At 37.6% G+C, this 18,621-nt stretch overlaps 1 protein-coding gene across 2 annotated transcripts in view; it reads right to left on the bottom strand.

The window, feature by feature from the left end:
• Nucleotides 1-18,621, bottom strand: part of PIK3C3 (phosphatidylinositol 3-kinase catalytic subunit type 3) — a 134,079-nt gene that overhangs the window by 14,427 nt on the left and 101,031 nt on the right. For both annotated transcript variants that reach the window (XM_016193414.2, XM_060173799.1), the window contains 3 exons: nucleotides 13,331-13,499; nucleotides 7,647-7,737; nucleotides 1,441-1,566 (listed from right to left, as the gene is read on the bottom strand). In XM_016193414.2, the coding sequence (XP_016048900.1) occupies nucleotides 1,441-1,566; nucleotides 7,647-7,737; nucleotides 13,331-13,499 (386 nt within the window). The remainder of the gene's footprint in view (nucleotides 1-1,440; nucleotides 1,567-7,646; nucleotides 7,738-13,330; nucleotides 13,500-18,621) is intronic.

Here is an 18,621-nt window from a genome sequence, read left to right as displayed (position 1 = left end):
CCTCCAGGGTTATTACTAGGGCTCCGTGCCAGCACTACAAATCCACTGCTCCTGGAAGGAGGTCATTTTTTCTCTTTTGTTGCCCTTGTTGTTTATCATTGTTGTTGTTACTATTATTGTTATTTCTGCCATTGTTGTTAGATAGGACATAGAGAAATTGAGAGAGGACGGGAAGACAGACAGGGAGAGAAAAAGATAGACACCTGCAGACCTGCTTCACCACCTGTGAAGCGACCCTGCCCCCGCCCTGCAGATGGGGAGCTGGTGGCTCAAACCGGTATCCTTGTGCTGGCAAAGTACTTTGAACTATGTGCGCTTAACCTGCTGTGCTACTGCCCAGCTCCCAGTCATTAAGTTTTTTATGTTGTTGGATTTAGGTAGGAGGCGGGGAGGGGGGGAAAGGGAGAGGGGGAGGGGGAGAGGGAGAGGGGGAGGGGGAGAGGGGGAAAGGGAGAGAGGGAGAGGGGGAGGGAGAGGGAGAGGAGAGAGAGAGAGAGAGAGAGAGAGAGAGAGAAGGAAAGGGAGAGGGAGAGGGAGAGAGAGAAGGAAAGGGAGAGGGAGAGAGAGAATGAAAGGGAGAGGGAGAGAGAGAAGAGAGAGAGAGAGAGAAGGAAAGGGAGAGGGAGAGGGAGAGGAAGAGGAGGAGAGGAGGACCACCACAGAACTGAAGATTCCTTCAATGTGCTGGGGGCAGGAGACAGACTTAAGGTTATTATGATCTGATGGGGTCAAGTCAAGGAAGGAATCCTATAGGGGGAGACTTTGAAGATGTGAGAGAAGAAAATGGTCTTTTTGGTTTCTTAACCATTTACACATTCATACTTTCATTGTGAAATTCACAATTAAAAACAACTGTTAAGTCTGGATTACTGTCATATATTTATATCAAAGATGCTGCTGACAGTGTCCAGATAGTCTTTTTGCATGTGTCCTATGTACAGTATTTCTCAGTTTTTGTTCTCCTTTCCAAGCACTTCATCATTTACCAAACCTAACAAATGTCGAAGTCTTAAGTGCAAGGCTCTGCTAGATCTGAGATTATTCTCAGGAACTACTGCTGCAAGTGCCACTGACTACAAAGGACACATATTAAGCTGTTGGAAAAGTTATGATGTGTTTTTCTTTTTCTTTTTTTCCTGAGGAAAGAACGCATCTTGACTTTTCTGACAACCCAATACATTTTATGCGAATGCTCTACAATTTAGTCATTATAAAGACAATTTAAGTGGGATGTTTTAGAGTTAATGCATGGAACATGTTCTTATTAGCTGTGTGGAAACCTATGAAGAAGCTTGACAAAAAAATAATAATATAACAATGAATAAATAAAAAAAAAAGGGTAAGAAAAAAAAAGGAAAGGAAAGGAAAGCGTGGCTCTCTGAGGACTTTAAGGATGTGAGAAAAATGGGAAAACTCACTGACTTCAGCCAGAGAACTCACCTGGGCAAATTTGTGAATCTGTTCTACCACAGCAGCAAACAGAGCATGAACACTTTCATCAATCAGACTCTGCATGTAATGCACTGCCTCTTCATCGGACAAGTCCAGACGGAATTTATCTTGAACCTAAAAAGGCCAGTTTGTTACTATTTTGAATGAAGAAAAGCAGGGGACATATTTTTTTAAAAGAAACATAAAGTAACAGAGATGTTATTATAATATTATCAGCTATTTCTTTGCCAGCTGAGTTCTATCCATGAGAAAGACTACCTACCCATTTTGCTATATGTTCTTTATAATGGTTAACATAGTTTTAAAGAAATAATATAAAGTATAATCTATTTGGCCATAAAAGTTTATGTAGGGAGTCAGGAGGTACTGCAGCGGGTGAAATGTGTGTGACGCAAAGCTCAAGGACCAGTGTAAGGATACCAGTTTGAGCCCTCGGCTCCCCACTTGCAGGGGACTCAGTTCACAGGTGGTGAAGCAGGTCTGCAGGTGTCTATCTTACTCTCCCCCTCTCTGTCTTCCTCTTGCCTCTCCATTTCTCTCTGTCCTATCCAACAACAATGACAACAATAACTACAACAATAAGAACACGGGCAACAAAAGGGAATAAATAAGTAAATATTAACAAGATTGAAGACACTGGAATACTCCCTGCCAGCTTCTATGAAGCCAACATCACCTTGATACCAAAAGCAGACAGGGACACAACCAAAAAAGAAAACTACAGACCAATATCTCTGATGAACATAGATGCTACAAGATTGAACAAAATTCTAGCCAACCGGATACAGCAGTATATCAAAAAGATTGTTCATCATGACCAAGTGGGGTTTATCCCAGGCATGCAAGGTTGGTTTAATATACGTAAATCAATCAATGTGATCCACCACATCAACAAAAGCAAGACCAAAAACCACATGGTCATATCAATAGATGCAGAGAAAGCCTTTGACAAAATACAACATCCCTTTATGATCAAAACACTACAAAAAATGGGAATAGATGGAAAATTCCTCAAGATAGTGGAGTCTATATATAGCAAACCTACAGCCAACATCATACTCAATGGTGAAAAACTGGAAGCATTTCCACTCAGATCAGGTACTAGACAGGGCTGCTCACTATCACCATTACTATTTAACACAGTGTTGGAAGTTCTTGCCATAGCAATCAGGCAGGAGCAAGGAATTAAAGGGATACAGATTGGAAGAGAAGAAGTCAAACTCTCCTTATTTGCAGATGACATGATAGTATACATGGAAAAACCTAAGGAATCCAGCAAGAAGCTTTTGGAAATCATCAGGCAATACAGTAAGGTGTCAGGCTACAAAATTAACATTCAAAAGTCAGTGGCATTCCTCTATGCAAACACTAAGTTAGAAGAAATTGAAATCCAGAAATCAATTCCTTTTACTATAGCAACAAAAACAATAAAATATCTAGGAGTAAACCTAACCAAAGAAGTGAAAGACTTATATACTGACAATTAGGAGTCACTACTCAAAGAAATTGAAAAAGACACAAAGAAGTGGAAAGATATTCCATGTTCATGGGTTGGAAGAATTAACATCATCAAAATGAATATACTACCCAGAGCCATCTACAAATTTAATGCTATCCCCATCAAGATCCCAAGCACATTTTTTAGGAGAATAGAACAAATGCTACAAATGTTTATCTGGAACCAGAAAAGACCTAGAACTGCCAAAACAATCTTGAGAAAAAAGAACAGAACCGGAGGCATCACACTCCCAGATCTCAAACTGTATTATAGGGCCATTGTCATCAAAACTGCTTGGTACTGGAACATGAATAGACACACTGACCAGTGGAATAGAATTGAGAGCCCAGAAATGAGGCCCCATACCTATGGACATCTAATCTTTGACAAAGGGGCCCAGACTATTACATGGGGAAAGCAGAGTCTCTTCAACAAATGGTGTTGGAAACAATGGGTTGAAACATGCAGAAGAATGAAACTGAACCACTGTATTTCACCAAATACAAAAGTAAATTCCAAGTGGATCAAGGACTTGGATGTTAGACCACAAACTATCAAATACTTTGAGGAAAATATTGGCAGAACTCTTTTCCGCATAAATTTTAAAGACATTTTCAATGAAACGAATCCAATTACAAAGAAGACTAAGGCAAGTATAAACCTATGGGACTACATCAAATTAAAAAGCTTCTTCACAGCAAAAGAAACCACTACCCAAACCAAGAGACCCCTCACAGAATGGGAGAAGATCTTTACATGTCATACATCAGATAAGTGTTTAATAACCAACATATATAAAGAGCTTGCCAAACTCAACAACAAGACAACAAATAACCCCATCCAAAAATGGGGGAAGGACTTGAACAGAATATTCACCACAGAAGAGATCCAAAAGGCCGAGAAACACATGAAAAAATGCTCCAAGTCTCTGATTGTCAGAGAAATGCAAATAAAGACAACAATGAGATATCACTTTTCTCCTGTGAGAATGTCATACATCAGAGAAGGTAACAGCAGCAAATGCTGGAGAGGGTGTGGGGTCAAAAGAACCCTCCTGCACTGTTGGTGGGAATGTAAATCGGTCCAACCTCTGTGGAGAACAGTCTGGAGAACTCTCAGAAGGCTAGAAATGGACCTACCCTATGACCCTGCAATTCCTCTCCTGAGGATATATCCTAAGGAACCCAACACACCCATATAAAAAGATCTGTGTACACATATGTTCTTGGCAGAACAATTTGTAATAGCCAAAACCTGGAAGAATCCCAGGTGTCCAACAGCAGATGAGTGGCTGAGCAAGTTGTGGTATATACACACAATGGAATACTACTCAGCTGTAAAAAATGGTGACTTCACCGTTTTCAGCCGATCTTGGATGGACCTTGAAAAAAATCACGTTGAGTGAAATTAGTCAGAAACAGAAGGATGAATATGGGATGATCTCACTCTCAGGCCTAAGTTGAAAAACAAGATCAGAAAAGAAAACACAAGTAGAACCTGAAATGGAATTGGCATATTGCACCCAAGTAAAAGACTCTGGGGTGGGGGGGTGGGGAGAATACAGGTCCATGAAGGATGATAAATGACATAGTGGGGGTTGTATTGTTACATGGGAAACTGGGGAATGTTATGCATGTACAAACTATTGTATTTACTGTCAAATGTAAAACATTAATTTCCCAATAAAGAAATAAATTTAAAAAAATAAATTAATTAAAAGAAAAAAAGAAAAGGCAACTCTATGACTGCTAAATCTACTAAATGAGTCCTATTTAAAGTATGATAAAACAATTAACAATATATTTCATTTTATTCCTGATTCTCATTGTAAAACGGATGTAGAAAGATGAAATTACATTAATATCTTCTCCACTGTCTATAAGAATAAAAGCTATATTAACTATGGTAAATTAAACTAGATCCTGTAAAGTGTCCTTCCTACAGGAGTGCCCTATATTCCTAAATAGAACTTTAATTGCTCAATAATTTTTAACAACAAAACCTTTTTATTTTAGTTCACATTTAAAGTTATAGTTGGCTCTTAGCAGTTAGAAGTACTAGAAGAACTTGAGTGATATATGAAAACAGTTGCTTGAAAAATAAAATGCAGTATTACTGAATGATGACTTTTTTTCTGTAAGACTATATACTTTTTCTAGACACTCCAATGGTTCTTAGGTAGATAGCATTGCCACTCATGAGATGCAGAAACTAATGCACAGAGAACTTATGAAGTCACCCTTGGAACACTGAACAGATAAGGGGTTCCTGCTTCTAGGCAGTCTTATACTGCTGCATGTAACCATTAAACTCTACTTCTTGGCTCTTTTAGATGCAACTTGCTTGTACTTTTAAAAATGGGATTTCTGGAGTAACAGCAACTGGGAAAAAAATAAAGAAAGAAAAAGCACTCCACATTCCTTTACCATTTCCTTTTACCTGTGAGACTTAACTATTAGGAAACTATGAAGAAACATCAAACAGTAACCAATAGGCAAATCTCAAAACTTGCCTCTGCTGTCCTGGTGTACACATGCAACCAGTATACCACCACCTGGCCCCCACAACTGTTTTCTAAGAAATGAACATGATTTTAAAAAGTCGTGTATCCCATATGCAAGTAATTAGTTTTCAAACATTACAAAAAAATTATAAATGCTAAAGTGGTTATGGAAACAGAAATTATTGTTGCACTGTTACAATTATCCAATTTGAATAATCTTTAATTCTCTGCAGACATTGTTCTCCCCTATCTTCAAGATATCAAATAAAATTTTTTCAAGTAGTGAGGCACTTAAAATTAACCCAGTTAATTATTCCAGTTAAAATAGTTAAAATAGTACTTCTACTGTTTAAAAAAGGACAATACATTTTGGCCTATCCCACATTATTTTCTAATATTATGATTTTGTTTTCAAGTTTACACTGCAAAAGATTACTTCATGTACTTAATAAAGTAGCAGAAAACAAAGAAATCTTTATTAAATATCCTCTGCAGAAAATCTGAAGTATCTGTTTTTAAGGTGCCTTTGAAGCTATAGTAGTCAACTTACTAAACACTTGACAGGAGGTTATAATATATGTTTTTTCCCTCATGTTTTATTTTTTATATATATTTTAAAAGACTGCCAGAGCAACAGCTGGTAACAAAAGGATACTGCCCTTTAATCAGTGAAATAATAATTTCTTAGGTGAATCACAGATAAAACACAAGATCTCTGAGAATAAGCACAATATAAACTTGGCAAAAGAAACTGACTCAAATTGACAACTGGTGTTGGGACTTTCTATAAGTAAAATCTGAGTAAAGTCAGGAGTCGGGCGGTAGCGCAGTGGGTTAAGCGCAAGTGGCGCGAAGCTCAAGGATCAGAGTAAGGATCCCGGTTAGAGACCCTGGCTCCCCACCTGCAGGGGAGTTGCTTCACAGGCTTGGTGAAGCAGGTCTGCAGGTGTCTTTCTTTCCTCTCTTTGTCTTCCCCTCCTCTCTCCATTTCTCTGTCCTATCTAACAACGACATCAGTAGCAACAATAACTGCAGCAAGAATAAAAAACAACAAGGGCAACAAAAGGGAAAATAAATATTTTTTAAAAATTAAAAAAAATCTGAGTCAAGTCAAGTAAGAATGTATGCATGACACAGGCAAGTTGCTTTAAAATGAACACCAAAACATACCAAGAATATAGCAACAGAAAAGCAACATTTGAGATCTAGTTTAATCATCAATTATTGATAAGGAAATTTTTTCAACCAGTTACCTACCTTCCTTTCTTCCCTCCCTGCCTCCCTCCCTCCCTCCCTTCCTTCCTTCCTTCCTTCCTTCCTTCCTTCCTTCCTTCCTTCCGCCTCCAGGGTTATCGCTGGGGCTTGATGCGGACACTACAAATCCACTGCTCCTGGCGGCCAGTTTTTTCCATTTTATTGGATAGGACATAGAAAAATTGAAAGAGAGCAGGGGGAGACAGAAAGAGAGACACCTGCAGACATGCTTCACTGCTTGTGCTGTATCTCCCTTGCAGGTAGGGAGCTGGGGGCTTGAACCCCATGTGCATTTAACCAGGTGTGTCACACCTAGAAGTTTTCTAGGGTATAGAGATGGAAGGGATAAGGAGTAACTGTTTTTCCTATATGGTATGACAACATTTGTTTCTGCTCTTCAGCATGTTGAGTATGTGATTATCAGAAGCCAGGTATCATACTATGAATAGTAACAACATGAACAAATTAGTATGATTTCTCATTAGGTATAACCTATCAATATGATTGTGGATATGAAGAGGGTAGGGTCCAAGAATGATCACAGACAACTTTTCAAGGATTACTGTATGGTGGTCGGGGGGTGGCACACTTGGCTGACAGCATATGTCACCATTTTCCAGGACCCCATTCAAGATCCAGTCCCCCAATTTCACCGTGGTGGGGGGGGTTTCATGAGTAGTGAAGCAGTGCTGCAGGGATCTTTCTTTTTTCCATCTCCCACTTCCCATTCAATTTCTGACTCTATCCATTAAATTAAAAGTATTTTTTAAAAAGAGTCTTCTGTAATGTAAAAAAATACATAAATTATTTTGTTTCCCTTAATTTATGATAATTAAGAGTCTAGGAGGAACAGGACAGAAGAGGAAATAGGATGTCGAAATCTTAACATTGTTTTTATATGAAAAACAGACTATGATAGATGAGAATTATAAAAACTACCTTTTTCACAGTTTTATCTGGTTCAAGAGCAATGTCTGGAATGTTTGCATCCACCATCAAGGAAAACAAGTTTAAAATGAGGTTAGAATACCTAAAAGAAAGTGGGGGAGATAAATAAAAACAAAATCAGTCAAAATTTTGTGATTCTTAATCAGATTAATAAAATGCCTAAAAGTAGTGGTACTTGGTTCTTCTTTTTTCTTTTCTTTTTACTTAGTGACTTACAAAATTAAAAGTTAGTAAGGTTATAATTCCACATCATTCCCACCATCAGAGTTCTGTGCCTTCTTCCTCTTCCAGCGGAAACAATTCTCCCAAGATCACAGATATGATTTGAGCCTTTTGGTCATATTTCCTTAACATTTCCCCCCTCTAGGAGTATGGACCAAGTGGTGGTTACTTGGCTCTTAATAATGATTACTATCATCCCAATGGAAAACACAATGTGAAGCTATTTCAATCAACAGCAAGCCTTGATAAATATTCTTATTCTAGTGTCTTTATACAATACCAGTTTTAGATCCCATATTATGAAACCAGTATTTGGACTAAACATTTAACAGCAATATTGTTAAGAGAAGGGCAAATACTAGATGATCTGACTTACAACTTATAGGTGGAACTTAAGAAGCAAGGACATACGGGGAAACACAGGGCTGTATGGTGGTATACCTGGCTGAGTGTACACATCACAGTGGTAAGGTCCCAGGTTCAAGCCCCTGGTCTTCCCCTATGGGGATGAAGCATCATGAGCATGAAGCAGGGTTGCAGGTGCCTGCCCCCCCCCCTTCCCTCTCAATTTCTCTCTGCCTCTATCCAAAATAAATAAATAAAGAATATTCTAAAAATAAACGGAAAACACACAGTGAAACTTGGACTTGGTGGGATATATTTCCCCAAAGTGAAGGAGACTGTGGAAGGAGGGGGAAGAGGGAGCTGAGAGCGCCTGGTGCGCCATGGTGGAAAAGGCCCTAAGTCAAGGTGAGTGTGCCTGCAGACTCCTACCACAGCAAGATGAGAAAGTGTACCTGGATGCCAACAACTGTAGTGTCAACCATTAAGCCCCAACAAAATGATAAACAACAGCATTCCTTCCATTCTTTAGTAAATATTTGCTCCTTAGAAGGGGTGTAAGAAGAATACACTTTATACTTCATTTACATTCTGCTAACCAGCAAAGAGGTGTCTTTGCTACAAGATGAAAAGAATCTCTACTGCAGGACTAGGTGTGTCATGGGTACTTGAATAAAAGGAAAATACTGCCACCCCACTTATCACTCATGAGTATGCTCAAGGGACAATATTCACCATGTCAGGAACTACAGTGACTGTTTACAGTCCTGGTATCAGTGATCCTAAACAAAAGAGAAAATAACAAGTATTCTGTAATGTTTTAAAGATGGGATAGATTTCTTTTTTAGAGACAGAGAGAGAAATTGAGGGGAGGAGGACATAGAAATATAGAGAGACAGACACCTGCAGCCCTGCTTCACCACTAGTGAAGCTTTCCTCCTACAGGTGGGGACCAGGGGCTTGAACCTGGGTCCTTGCACACTGTAGTGTACACGCTTAACCAGGTGTGCCTGGCTCTGGGATAGATTTTTAAATAACATCATTTGGTTCTTCTGGTTCATCATCATCTTCTCTTCATTTCTAGAAGTGGAACTTTGTGGGAAAAGGTGTAAATAACAGGCACATCTCCTGTTGCAGGGTCCTGTCTCCTTGGACAGCAATGCTCTGGACTCAGTCCAAATTCTTATTTGACTTAAGCAACAGGGTTGAGTGGAGAAAGCCTCGTTTTTTGTGTTTTTTTTTTTTCAATTGTTGTACTTATTATTTTTGCTGTTGTTGTTGGATAGGACAAAGAGAAATAGAGCGAGGAGGGAAGACAGAGAAGGGGAGAGAAAGACAGACACCTGTAGACCTGCTTCACTGCCTATGAAGCAACTCCCCTGCAAGTGGGGAGCTGAGGGTTCAAACCAGGATCCTTCCACCGGTCCTTGCACTTTGCACCACATGTGCTCAAACCGCTGCGCTACTACTCGACTCCCAAAAGCCTCAGTTTTAAGCAATGATGACTTAGCTGATTTCAACAAAATAGCAATACAAGTATCTCACAGTGTATTTTCTAGAAAACAAACATCAGGGTTCTTGCAATGCAGTGCTTAATTCTATTTATCAACCTATTTATAACTTGAGAAAACACATCCTATTATATAAAATCTGTTTAATACTTTAAATGCAGTGATAGAGTATCTTGTAGATAAAATGAATACATACTTCAATTTTACAAACATGTTGTAATTACTTTGGAATTTTATATTACCTATGAAAATGATCTATGATAAAAATTCAAGCATTGACATAATCTCCAAATTTGATTAAATCCTACTAATTTAAGTTATTAAAATGATGGTGATGAGGGTTATAGAGATAGCATAATGGTAATACAAAAAAACTTTCATGCCTGAAGCTCTGAGGTCCCAGGTTCAATCCCCAGCACCATCATAAGCCAGAGCGCTAAGAAGTGTTCTAGTCTTCTTCTCTGTCTTTCTCTCTGTAATTCTCTCATTAAAATATAATAAATAAAGAAAAGTATTTAGTAAAATTGTTATGGTAAGTACTGTTAAATTTAAGCCACTAATTTCCTCATGGGAACTAATAAAAAATTATAGACATGGATTGACCTGTCAATGCCCATGTTTAGCAGGGAAGCAATTACAGAAGCCAGACCTTCCACCTTCTGCACCCCATGACACTGGGTCCATACTCCCAAAAGGATGAAGAATAGGAAAGCTATCAGGGAGGGGATGGGATACGGAGTTCTGGTGGTAGAAACTGTGGAGTTGTACCCCTTTTATCCTATGTTTTTTGTCAGTTTTTCCTTTTTATAAATTTTTTTTTAAAATTACAGATGTAATTCCATGCCTATACATACAACTGATTTTTCACTCAGCAAATAATTACTGAGTACTGATCACATGTACTGCCCCAAGGTCTTAGATACAGTGATGAACTGAACAAACAAGGCCCCTGCATTCATGAAATTAAAATTGGGGGAGGGGGAACTCAACACATAAGTTGACAGGATACTTTCAAAGCTGGTTGACAAAAATAAAAATGAAAAAATAAAGGAAAAAAGGAGGGTAGATCAAAGATTTACTTAGATTTAAATTTTTAAGACTTCACATCACATTGGTCATCTTGGGGGGGGGGGAATGGAAGTAAGGAACTATTTTACAGATGTCCTGGTCAGAAAATAAACTATCAAATCAAACTATAATGGAACAGGGAAGAAAGTAGCATAGACACTGAAGGCTACTAGGGATGCAGCCTAATAATGGGGAGGCACTGCTTACTTATCAAAAGAAGATGGATGAGACAGAACAGCATTTGGGTAGAAAATTAAGAGTCATGTTTCAGAAATATTGAGCTGGTATGCCTAGACTAGATTATTTGTAGAGATTTCAAGTAGGAAGTTAGATGTATCTCTGAGGAACTATCAGGGATGATAGTTTTAGTTTGAAGCCATCAGCATTTGGACTCAATTAAAAAAAAAAAATCACAGATTTGGATGAAAAATACCCAAGGAAAGGGTTTAAGAGGAAAGAGATACCCATCTAAATTTGCTATACTGAAGACAGAACCTCTGGGCAGTTAAACGTGTAGACAGAAGGAGGAAAAAATGGCCAAAGATGTAGCAGTGGCCAGTAAGGCAAAAAGCTAACAAAGGGGTTGGTTTATCAATCTGAAGAATGGGCTTCAGGAAACAAAGGCATGGTCAGCAGCATTACAGTTGCTTTAGTTTCAAGAGGAGAGCTTAACAGAAAGCCTTACTGAAGGCTGGAGGAAGGAAAGGAGGGAAGTAAAGAAGGAGAACTTTTAGAAGCAAGCGTGCTGTGAAAAGGGGCAGCAGTTACTGACTAGTGGTAGACTTTCCTCGAAGCCAGTAGCATTCATACAGTGGTGATAAACATGACTCTCTCTAGATATTACCAGATTTATTTGGTGAAGAAAGAGAACAAAACAGTGCTCAGTTAAGAGATACTGGTTTAAAATTAATCGTAAGAACAACATGGTTGCTGAAGTTCTTCAGTGGTGCACATGACAACAGGAAACAAGCAGTTTTCAATTAGAGCTGGAGTTCCGGCAGGTGAGGGCAATAAGGGTGATTATAGTTTGGGACCATAAAATTCAGCAGAGTGAATAGAAAAGTGAGAATATGAGGTAGATTATATCTAATAGTAATAGCAGTAAGTCTGGAAGGTTGACAGCTCATATAAAAGCACATTCAAAAATGAAGTGTAAAGATTGGAGTGATTGAGAATAAGAAGTTTGGGACTGCAGTTTTGGAGGAGTCAATTTACTAACAGGAATAAGAGAAGGTATGCTAAATAAGGAAGACAAGGAACTGTGGCATTAAGTCAGTTTTTACTAATGTAACGGAATACAACCCATATAATATTATTTATTTTAAATATTGATGAAATAACTGGTTCCAGAAAAGTACAGTGAAACTGAATGTAAATTTCCATAAGGACTTCATATAAATTATTTGGACTTATCTCTGTGTTTTTTTTTTTTTCTTAACAGAGAAGAAAGTCAGCTTTAAGCATAACATTAATAACTTCGCCTGTTTTCTTATTCTACTGAACTGCTACTTATCCATTATCACTGACAGTTTATAAAGCACATTGTGGTTTTTTTTTTTTCTTGCTTTCAATAAGATAAAGTAGCTTTGAGATTTATCTAGTTATCATTTCACATCACCCTGTCTGTCTCCATACTGAGATCTTCATGACTCCACTTAATTTTCTGTAGACTTGATTTTAAATTAAAAATCTTAGATGTCAAAGGGCAAGTCTCATTTCTCTAAAAGTGCTTCTGCACCAGCAAGCAAATCAAAAGAGCTTGCATCTCTTCATTCAGTTAGCATTTGTGGAAAGCATGACTGAGCCACTCTGCCTCCAAAGATAGATAATACAACTGTGGGTCAAGTGCATGTCCATGGTAAATGGTCATCCACTGTAATATCACCTGGGAACATGGCCTCACCCCACATCTGTAGCAGAAATTTCAATGCATATACACTTCCTAAGTTCTAATCACTGTGAGAGTAACAAGTTACCACAGCCTATATACAAGAGTCCACATGTATTGACAAATATCTAATGGTTGTATTTTTCACCTTGGAGATTTATGTCTTCTGAGTTAAATGATCCTGTCATTTTGAGTAACCATCAAAGTCAGATCCCAAATTTAACAACTTTAAATTTCATTAATAAGGCATAACTTTTAATTAATTAATTTTTCCCCCAATGATGTATGATGTTTAGTGGTAAGTCCCTAGAATAAAGAAGAGGGGGCATAAGGGGCCAGGTGGTGGCCCAACCTGTTGAGCAGACGCATTGCCATGCACAGGACCAGGGTTCAAGTTCCTGGTCCTCACCTGCAGGAGGGAAGCCTCACAGATGGTGAATCAGTGTTGTAGGTGTCTCTCTCTCATCTTCTCTAGTTTTTACTTTCCTCTCAATTTATCTCTGTTTCTATCCAAATAAATACATGAAAATGTTTTAGAAAAAAAAAAAAATTGTTTCCTAAAACAGAACCAACACAAAGAACTCTTTCTCATGCTCAATGGGATGAGCTTACCAAAGGTCTGTACCTCAGGCAAATCAACTTACCTCCGAAGGTGGAGAAAAGCTGTGTAACACTGTTTACGGAACTCTTGGTACTGCTCACTCTGGGTGCCCCCCATCCCTTCCACCATTTCTTTATTTAGCTTCATCGGAGGAGGAAGAGGCTTTGGGTCCCGACCCAAAATATATCCAAAGTCAATGTGGAAAAGTTTACCTGGGTATTGATAGGAAATTCATTTATTTTTAGAATTATATTAAATAACTGTGAAAAAGAGACATCAGACAGTTGGTACAAGCTTTACCATCTTTCTCAAGAAAATTAATTCATAATAAGACATTTAAATTTACTGATCTTTTTACCTCAGGCAGGAGAGGCACTTTAGAGAATAATTTAGCTCATTTAAATTCACCTTTATTCATATGAAGTAATGCAAGGAACCTTTTTTAAAAAAGGAATATTTAAATACCTAAACATTTAAATGGGAAAAAAACAATGAATATTTAAACAATGGCATCTCAGTTTAGATAACTCTCTGTAACAGTATAGATGTCATATATTCTAGAAATCAAATAGTTCGTATGAAAAAGTCTGTTTTAAAATTTCTTGTCTTGGGGCCAGGGACATGATTCATTGGCAGAATGCATGGCATGTCATGTATGTCTAAGGCCATGGGTACAATCTGCAGAACCACATTAAAAATTAAAAAACAGCAAAAGCAAACAACATAAGTGAAAATGATTAAGCGGTGCTCTGGTCTCCTTCCCTCTCACACACAAAATAAAAATTAAAAACAAAACACGTGTCTTCATTCCATGAATATCTATAGTAAAATTAACAGAAGTCAAGCATGGGTTAATTGGGTCTTACCTTGGTACTAGGTACATGCATGTGATTTCACTGTTTTGATCAGGTTGATATCAAACAAGAATGCAATTTAAATTAGTGCAATCCAATACTAACAAAATCACTGCTAGTTATATCTGAAATAATATGGCAGTATCCTCAACAAATGGAAGTTATAAAGCAGTTCAAAAGGAGAGAAACTGTAAAGTAAGCTTCACATGGAACATGGTAAAGCAGTCTGAACTCAAGCTCACATCACACTGTACCACATTCTCACTGCAAATGACAACTTACCTTAAATATTACTTCATCTGTCATATTTGTGTTATTAAATTCTTACTTTGTAATATAAATTTGCATTTTTATAGTTATATAAAAGTAGATGCACAAGAAGCACATCAGAATTTACCTTGTAAATATTTAAAATTATAAAAGGTAATAGTCGAGGCAAGTTGCTGGACTTTAAAAGTCAATATATGCCTTTTTCAGAATCTTATGATGGGCTTTAGGCGAGTCTCTAAATGAAGTAACATTTGGGAGGAAATCCATAAACAATCAATTTCTGAGAGAGCATTAGCTCACAATTTCAAATAGGTAAAGATGTTTCAGAAAAAGGAATTTGATAATTGCAGTACTCAATGGGATAGCATCATCTAAACTCATAATTTAAGTGAGGGGTACAATCAGAGTAATTTTTCATCTTTTGCTAAAAAGTCTAAGATAGGGTCTCAAACCAGAAGAAATTTAGATTTTCAAAGATTAAACTAGCAAAGGCAGAAAATATTGCTGAGAGTCAGAGAAGTTGAACCTAGGCAGTACACAAGGTTCAGGATCATGATTCTCCTTCATTCAGCTAGTTTAAAATCTTGTCTAACAATAAGGGGAGAGCTTGTGTTGCAGGTGTAGTCTTAACTAAAAGCAATAAAGGCACAATATTAAAAAAAAAAAGAAGTCCAAGATCAACTTGTATTAAGGATTCTACTACGTTTAACTAAATATGCATCCTCTGTTAAAGCTAAGCACTTCATTTTGTTCTCTCATTCTGCAGTCATCACTGACTTACTATTATTGTTACTTTCATTGGTTTTATTATATAACTGAATGTTATTTTCACTTTGATATTACTATAATTCTGAATCATAGCGCACTTGATATCAAAAGTACCAACAGTAAATCATGTTTCAGGCATCACATGGTTTATTTAAGGGGTTCCATGCTTTTAATACAAGACCTAGTACTACTTTTCATTTCATTGCAGGTATTACTGAAATTCCATATTAGCCATGCATCACTGATTGCAAATGAAGAGTATATTTCTATCCTTGTAAGAAAATTCTCAAAGAACAGTATTATAGCATAATTATAAGGCATAAAAGATTTACTACCTAACAATGAAACCATTATTATGCTTTGAAAGTTGAAAGAGTCATATATTGTGAAAGGAGGTTATATGTTTTAAGAAAGTTTGTCCTCATATATACCAAAGAGAATAGGTATTTTAAAGTTAGTATCTAGTGTAAATGAAACTTTTAAGGATTTAGAAAACACACCTTATGAAAGTGGGGGGGGGGGATTTTAATTAAGAAATTTGGGGCCTAGCAGCAGTGCACCTAGTTGAGCACTCATGCTATCATGTGCAAGGACTAAGGTTCAAGGCCCCAGTAGCACCTGAGAGATGAAAGCTTCACAAGCGGTCAAGCAGGACTACATGTGTCTGAATTTCTCTCTCACCCTCTATCTCCCCACCCCCTTTAAATTTCTCTGTCCTGTCAAATACATTTAAAAACAAAACAAAACAAAACAAAAAAACCCAGACATCCCAGGATGGTGGTTCTATTCAAATCTATTACCTTAAACAGGTAAGTGGTAAAGTAAACAAAAGACAAACTGAATGTTCACTAATTGTCTCTTTTTGTCCCTGGTTTGCAATAGACAGAAGAGGTACTAACTAAATTTCCAGTATTTGTGCAAGAGACAGACTTTTTCTAAAAACTGTAGTTCAAGACATCTGTAGTTCTTAGATTAAAAAGAACAGACACAGCAATTAGCACCAGTTAAGAAAGTTTTTCAAATCTTTCATTTTGTTCACCTAATAATTAAATGTGACCCAGGTCAGAATTGTATTTATTCTGCTTTTACAAGTCTGCTCACTACCCTCTTTCTATTTGATGAATTATCTCTCTTCCATATAAATAAAACTATCTTTCTAAAATCTAAAACAATTTACAAATTTGAGAAATCTTCCCTGGCATTCTACACCAAAGCAAGCCAGTAAACAAGAAGTAAACAACAATTATTTACCGATACAATAGTAAACTATATTTTTGGAATAAAAAATTCTCCCTATACCTACGTTCCCACTACTTACAGAACATATTAAAAATCATTACTTGCTTAAAGATAACAAAGTAGTGAGGACGTGTTTTTTTTTTCAGTAATGACTTTTCAGTAACAGAACAATATGGCCTAATAATCACAGCTTATAATATACATTGCATAGTGGTGATGCACTCAAATGAGGACATAGTACCGTGCATAAGGACCAGGGTTCAAGTCCCTGCTTTACGAGTGGTGAAGCAGTGCAGCAGGTGTCTAACTCTCTATCTCCCACTTCCTTACTGATTTCTACCTAGTCTCTATCCAATAAGTTAAAAAAAAAAAAAAGACATCATACCTATCTGCTAAATGTTTCATATAATTTACTATTATCTCCATTCATCTGTTAAGATGGACTTATTATGAACAAGGACAAACTTTATCTATTGAAATGGAAGCAAGTCATGCTTATTTAAATCTTGTTATCCAGTTCTATCCAAGAAGAACTTATTTTCTTTGTCACCGGGGTTATTACTGAAGCTTGGTGCCTGTAGCACAATCCCACTGCTGCCCATCGATGGATGGATGAATATATGTGTCAGAAATACATATATAAGGCATAGGCATCTATGTGTACATGTATGTGGTTGTACATGTTAAATCTATGACAGAATCCATATGTCAGAAACAATAAACACATTCATCTATTTTCTTTTTCTGCTTTCAAGGTTATTGCTGGAGCCCAGTGGGTTTTCCATGACCTCACCACCGTTCCTTGGGTTATTTTGTTTGTTTTGATAGAAGGTAAGAGATAAAGAAGGGGAAAGAGAAAGAGAAAAGGAGAGACATCTGCAGTACTTCTCATAAATCTTCCCCATTGTAGACTGAGAGCAGGGGCATGACTTGGGACCTTGAGCCTGTATTTGAGTGTGGTCAACTAGGTGAGTCAACTCCCCAGCATCCATCCATTTATCAACATAATAAAAACATAAAGTATACCTTTCTCCAAATAGTTGGGACGTACATAAACCATACTGCCTTTCCCTGAAGAAACTCAAGACTTTCTCAAAGGGCACTAGCAGAAAAATGTCTATTTTCCCAGTCCCATATTACATATGTAGCTCTGTAATTTCTTGCTTAACTAATACTATGTAAATACATTTATTAGTAAGAGAAGAATTCACCCCAATTCTGCTTCAGGAAAACAGCAGTTTAGTATTTAGCACTTGAGAACAGTACATAAAGGAATATCCAGATTCTTATACTCATGGTGGATACATAGCGCCCTCTGGTGTTCAATTTGAGGAAAATGTCAATCAAGCTAAAAGCCTACAGGACCAAATAAAGAGTCAGTCAGGGAGAAAGAAAAAAACAATCAGGAAAGCATCAGATGAGACTTAAGACTAGATTTTGATGTCCTTTATATGCAGTGAAGCATTCTCTTTCACACATTTCTGAAGTTCTCTTCCACTTTCCTGTTTCATCTGTATGTTACAGGCAAAACAGTGCTCATAGAGACTGCTGGTTTCTTACCACTGGACATTCCGAATACTGACCAAACAGCTGCTTTGCCAAGTGCATAGCCCAGATTCGAGCCTGGCCCCAATCACAGTGAAGGAAATCATTCTCTCTCTCTCTCTCTGCCTCTGTTTATAAAAACAAAATATCTCCCATCCAGGATACAGCTTGTATCCTGTTCTTAGTGTTTGTCACCACTTCTAGAGCCTTCATTTGTGAGAGTGAGGCTGAGGGGGGGGGGGACGACTGGGAGTGAGGGTGAGGGAGAGGGAGAGGGAAAGGGAGGGAGGGAAGGAGGGAGAGAGAGGGAGAGAGGGAGAGAGGAAGGGAGGGAAGGAGGGAGAGAGTGGGGGGAGCGCGAGCACACATAGGGTAGCCAGTGCACAACAATGGATACAAGAGTTGGGTGAGTGGTCAAGTGGTATACAGACACCTACCATAGAGAAGTAAGAGGTGGTACTTGTGTACCAACAACTGACCTGCAAACTATATTTTCCCCAATAAAATGGCTTAAAAAAATGAATCCTAAGCATGATGCCAAAACAACTAGATAAGGATATTATTTATGAGATGGAAAAATGAGTGAGGTACAGGTTTTAGGCACATAATTGAGGAAGGGAATAACTTTTTATAATTGGTCACACAACTAGGATTTCAA

The sequence above is a fragment of the Erinaceus europaeus genome, chromosome 15, assembly GCF_950295315.1.
Source record: "Erinaceus europaeus chromosome 15, mEriEur2.1, whole genome shotgun sequence".
NCBI lineage: Eukaryota > Metazoa > Chordata > Mammalia > Eulipotyphla > Erinaceidae > Erinaceus > Erinaceus europaeus.
This window is presented reverse-complemented; position numbering and strand designations above follow the sequence as displayed.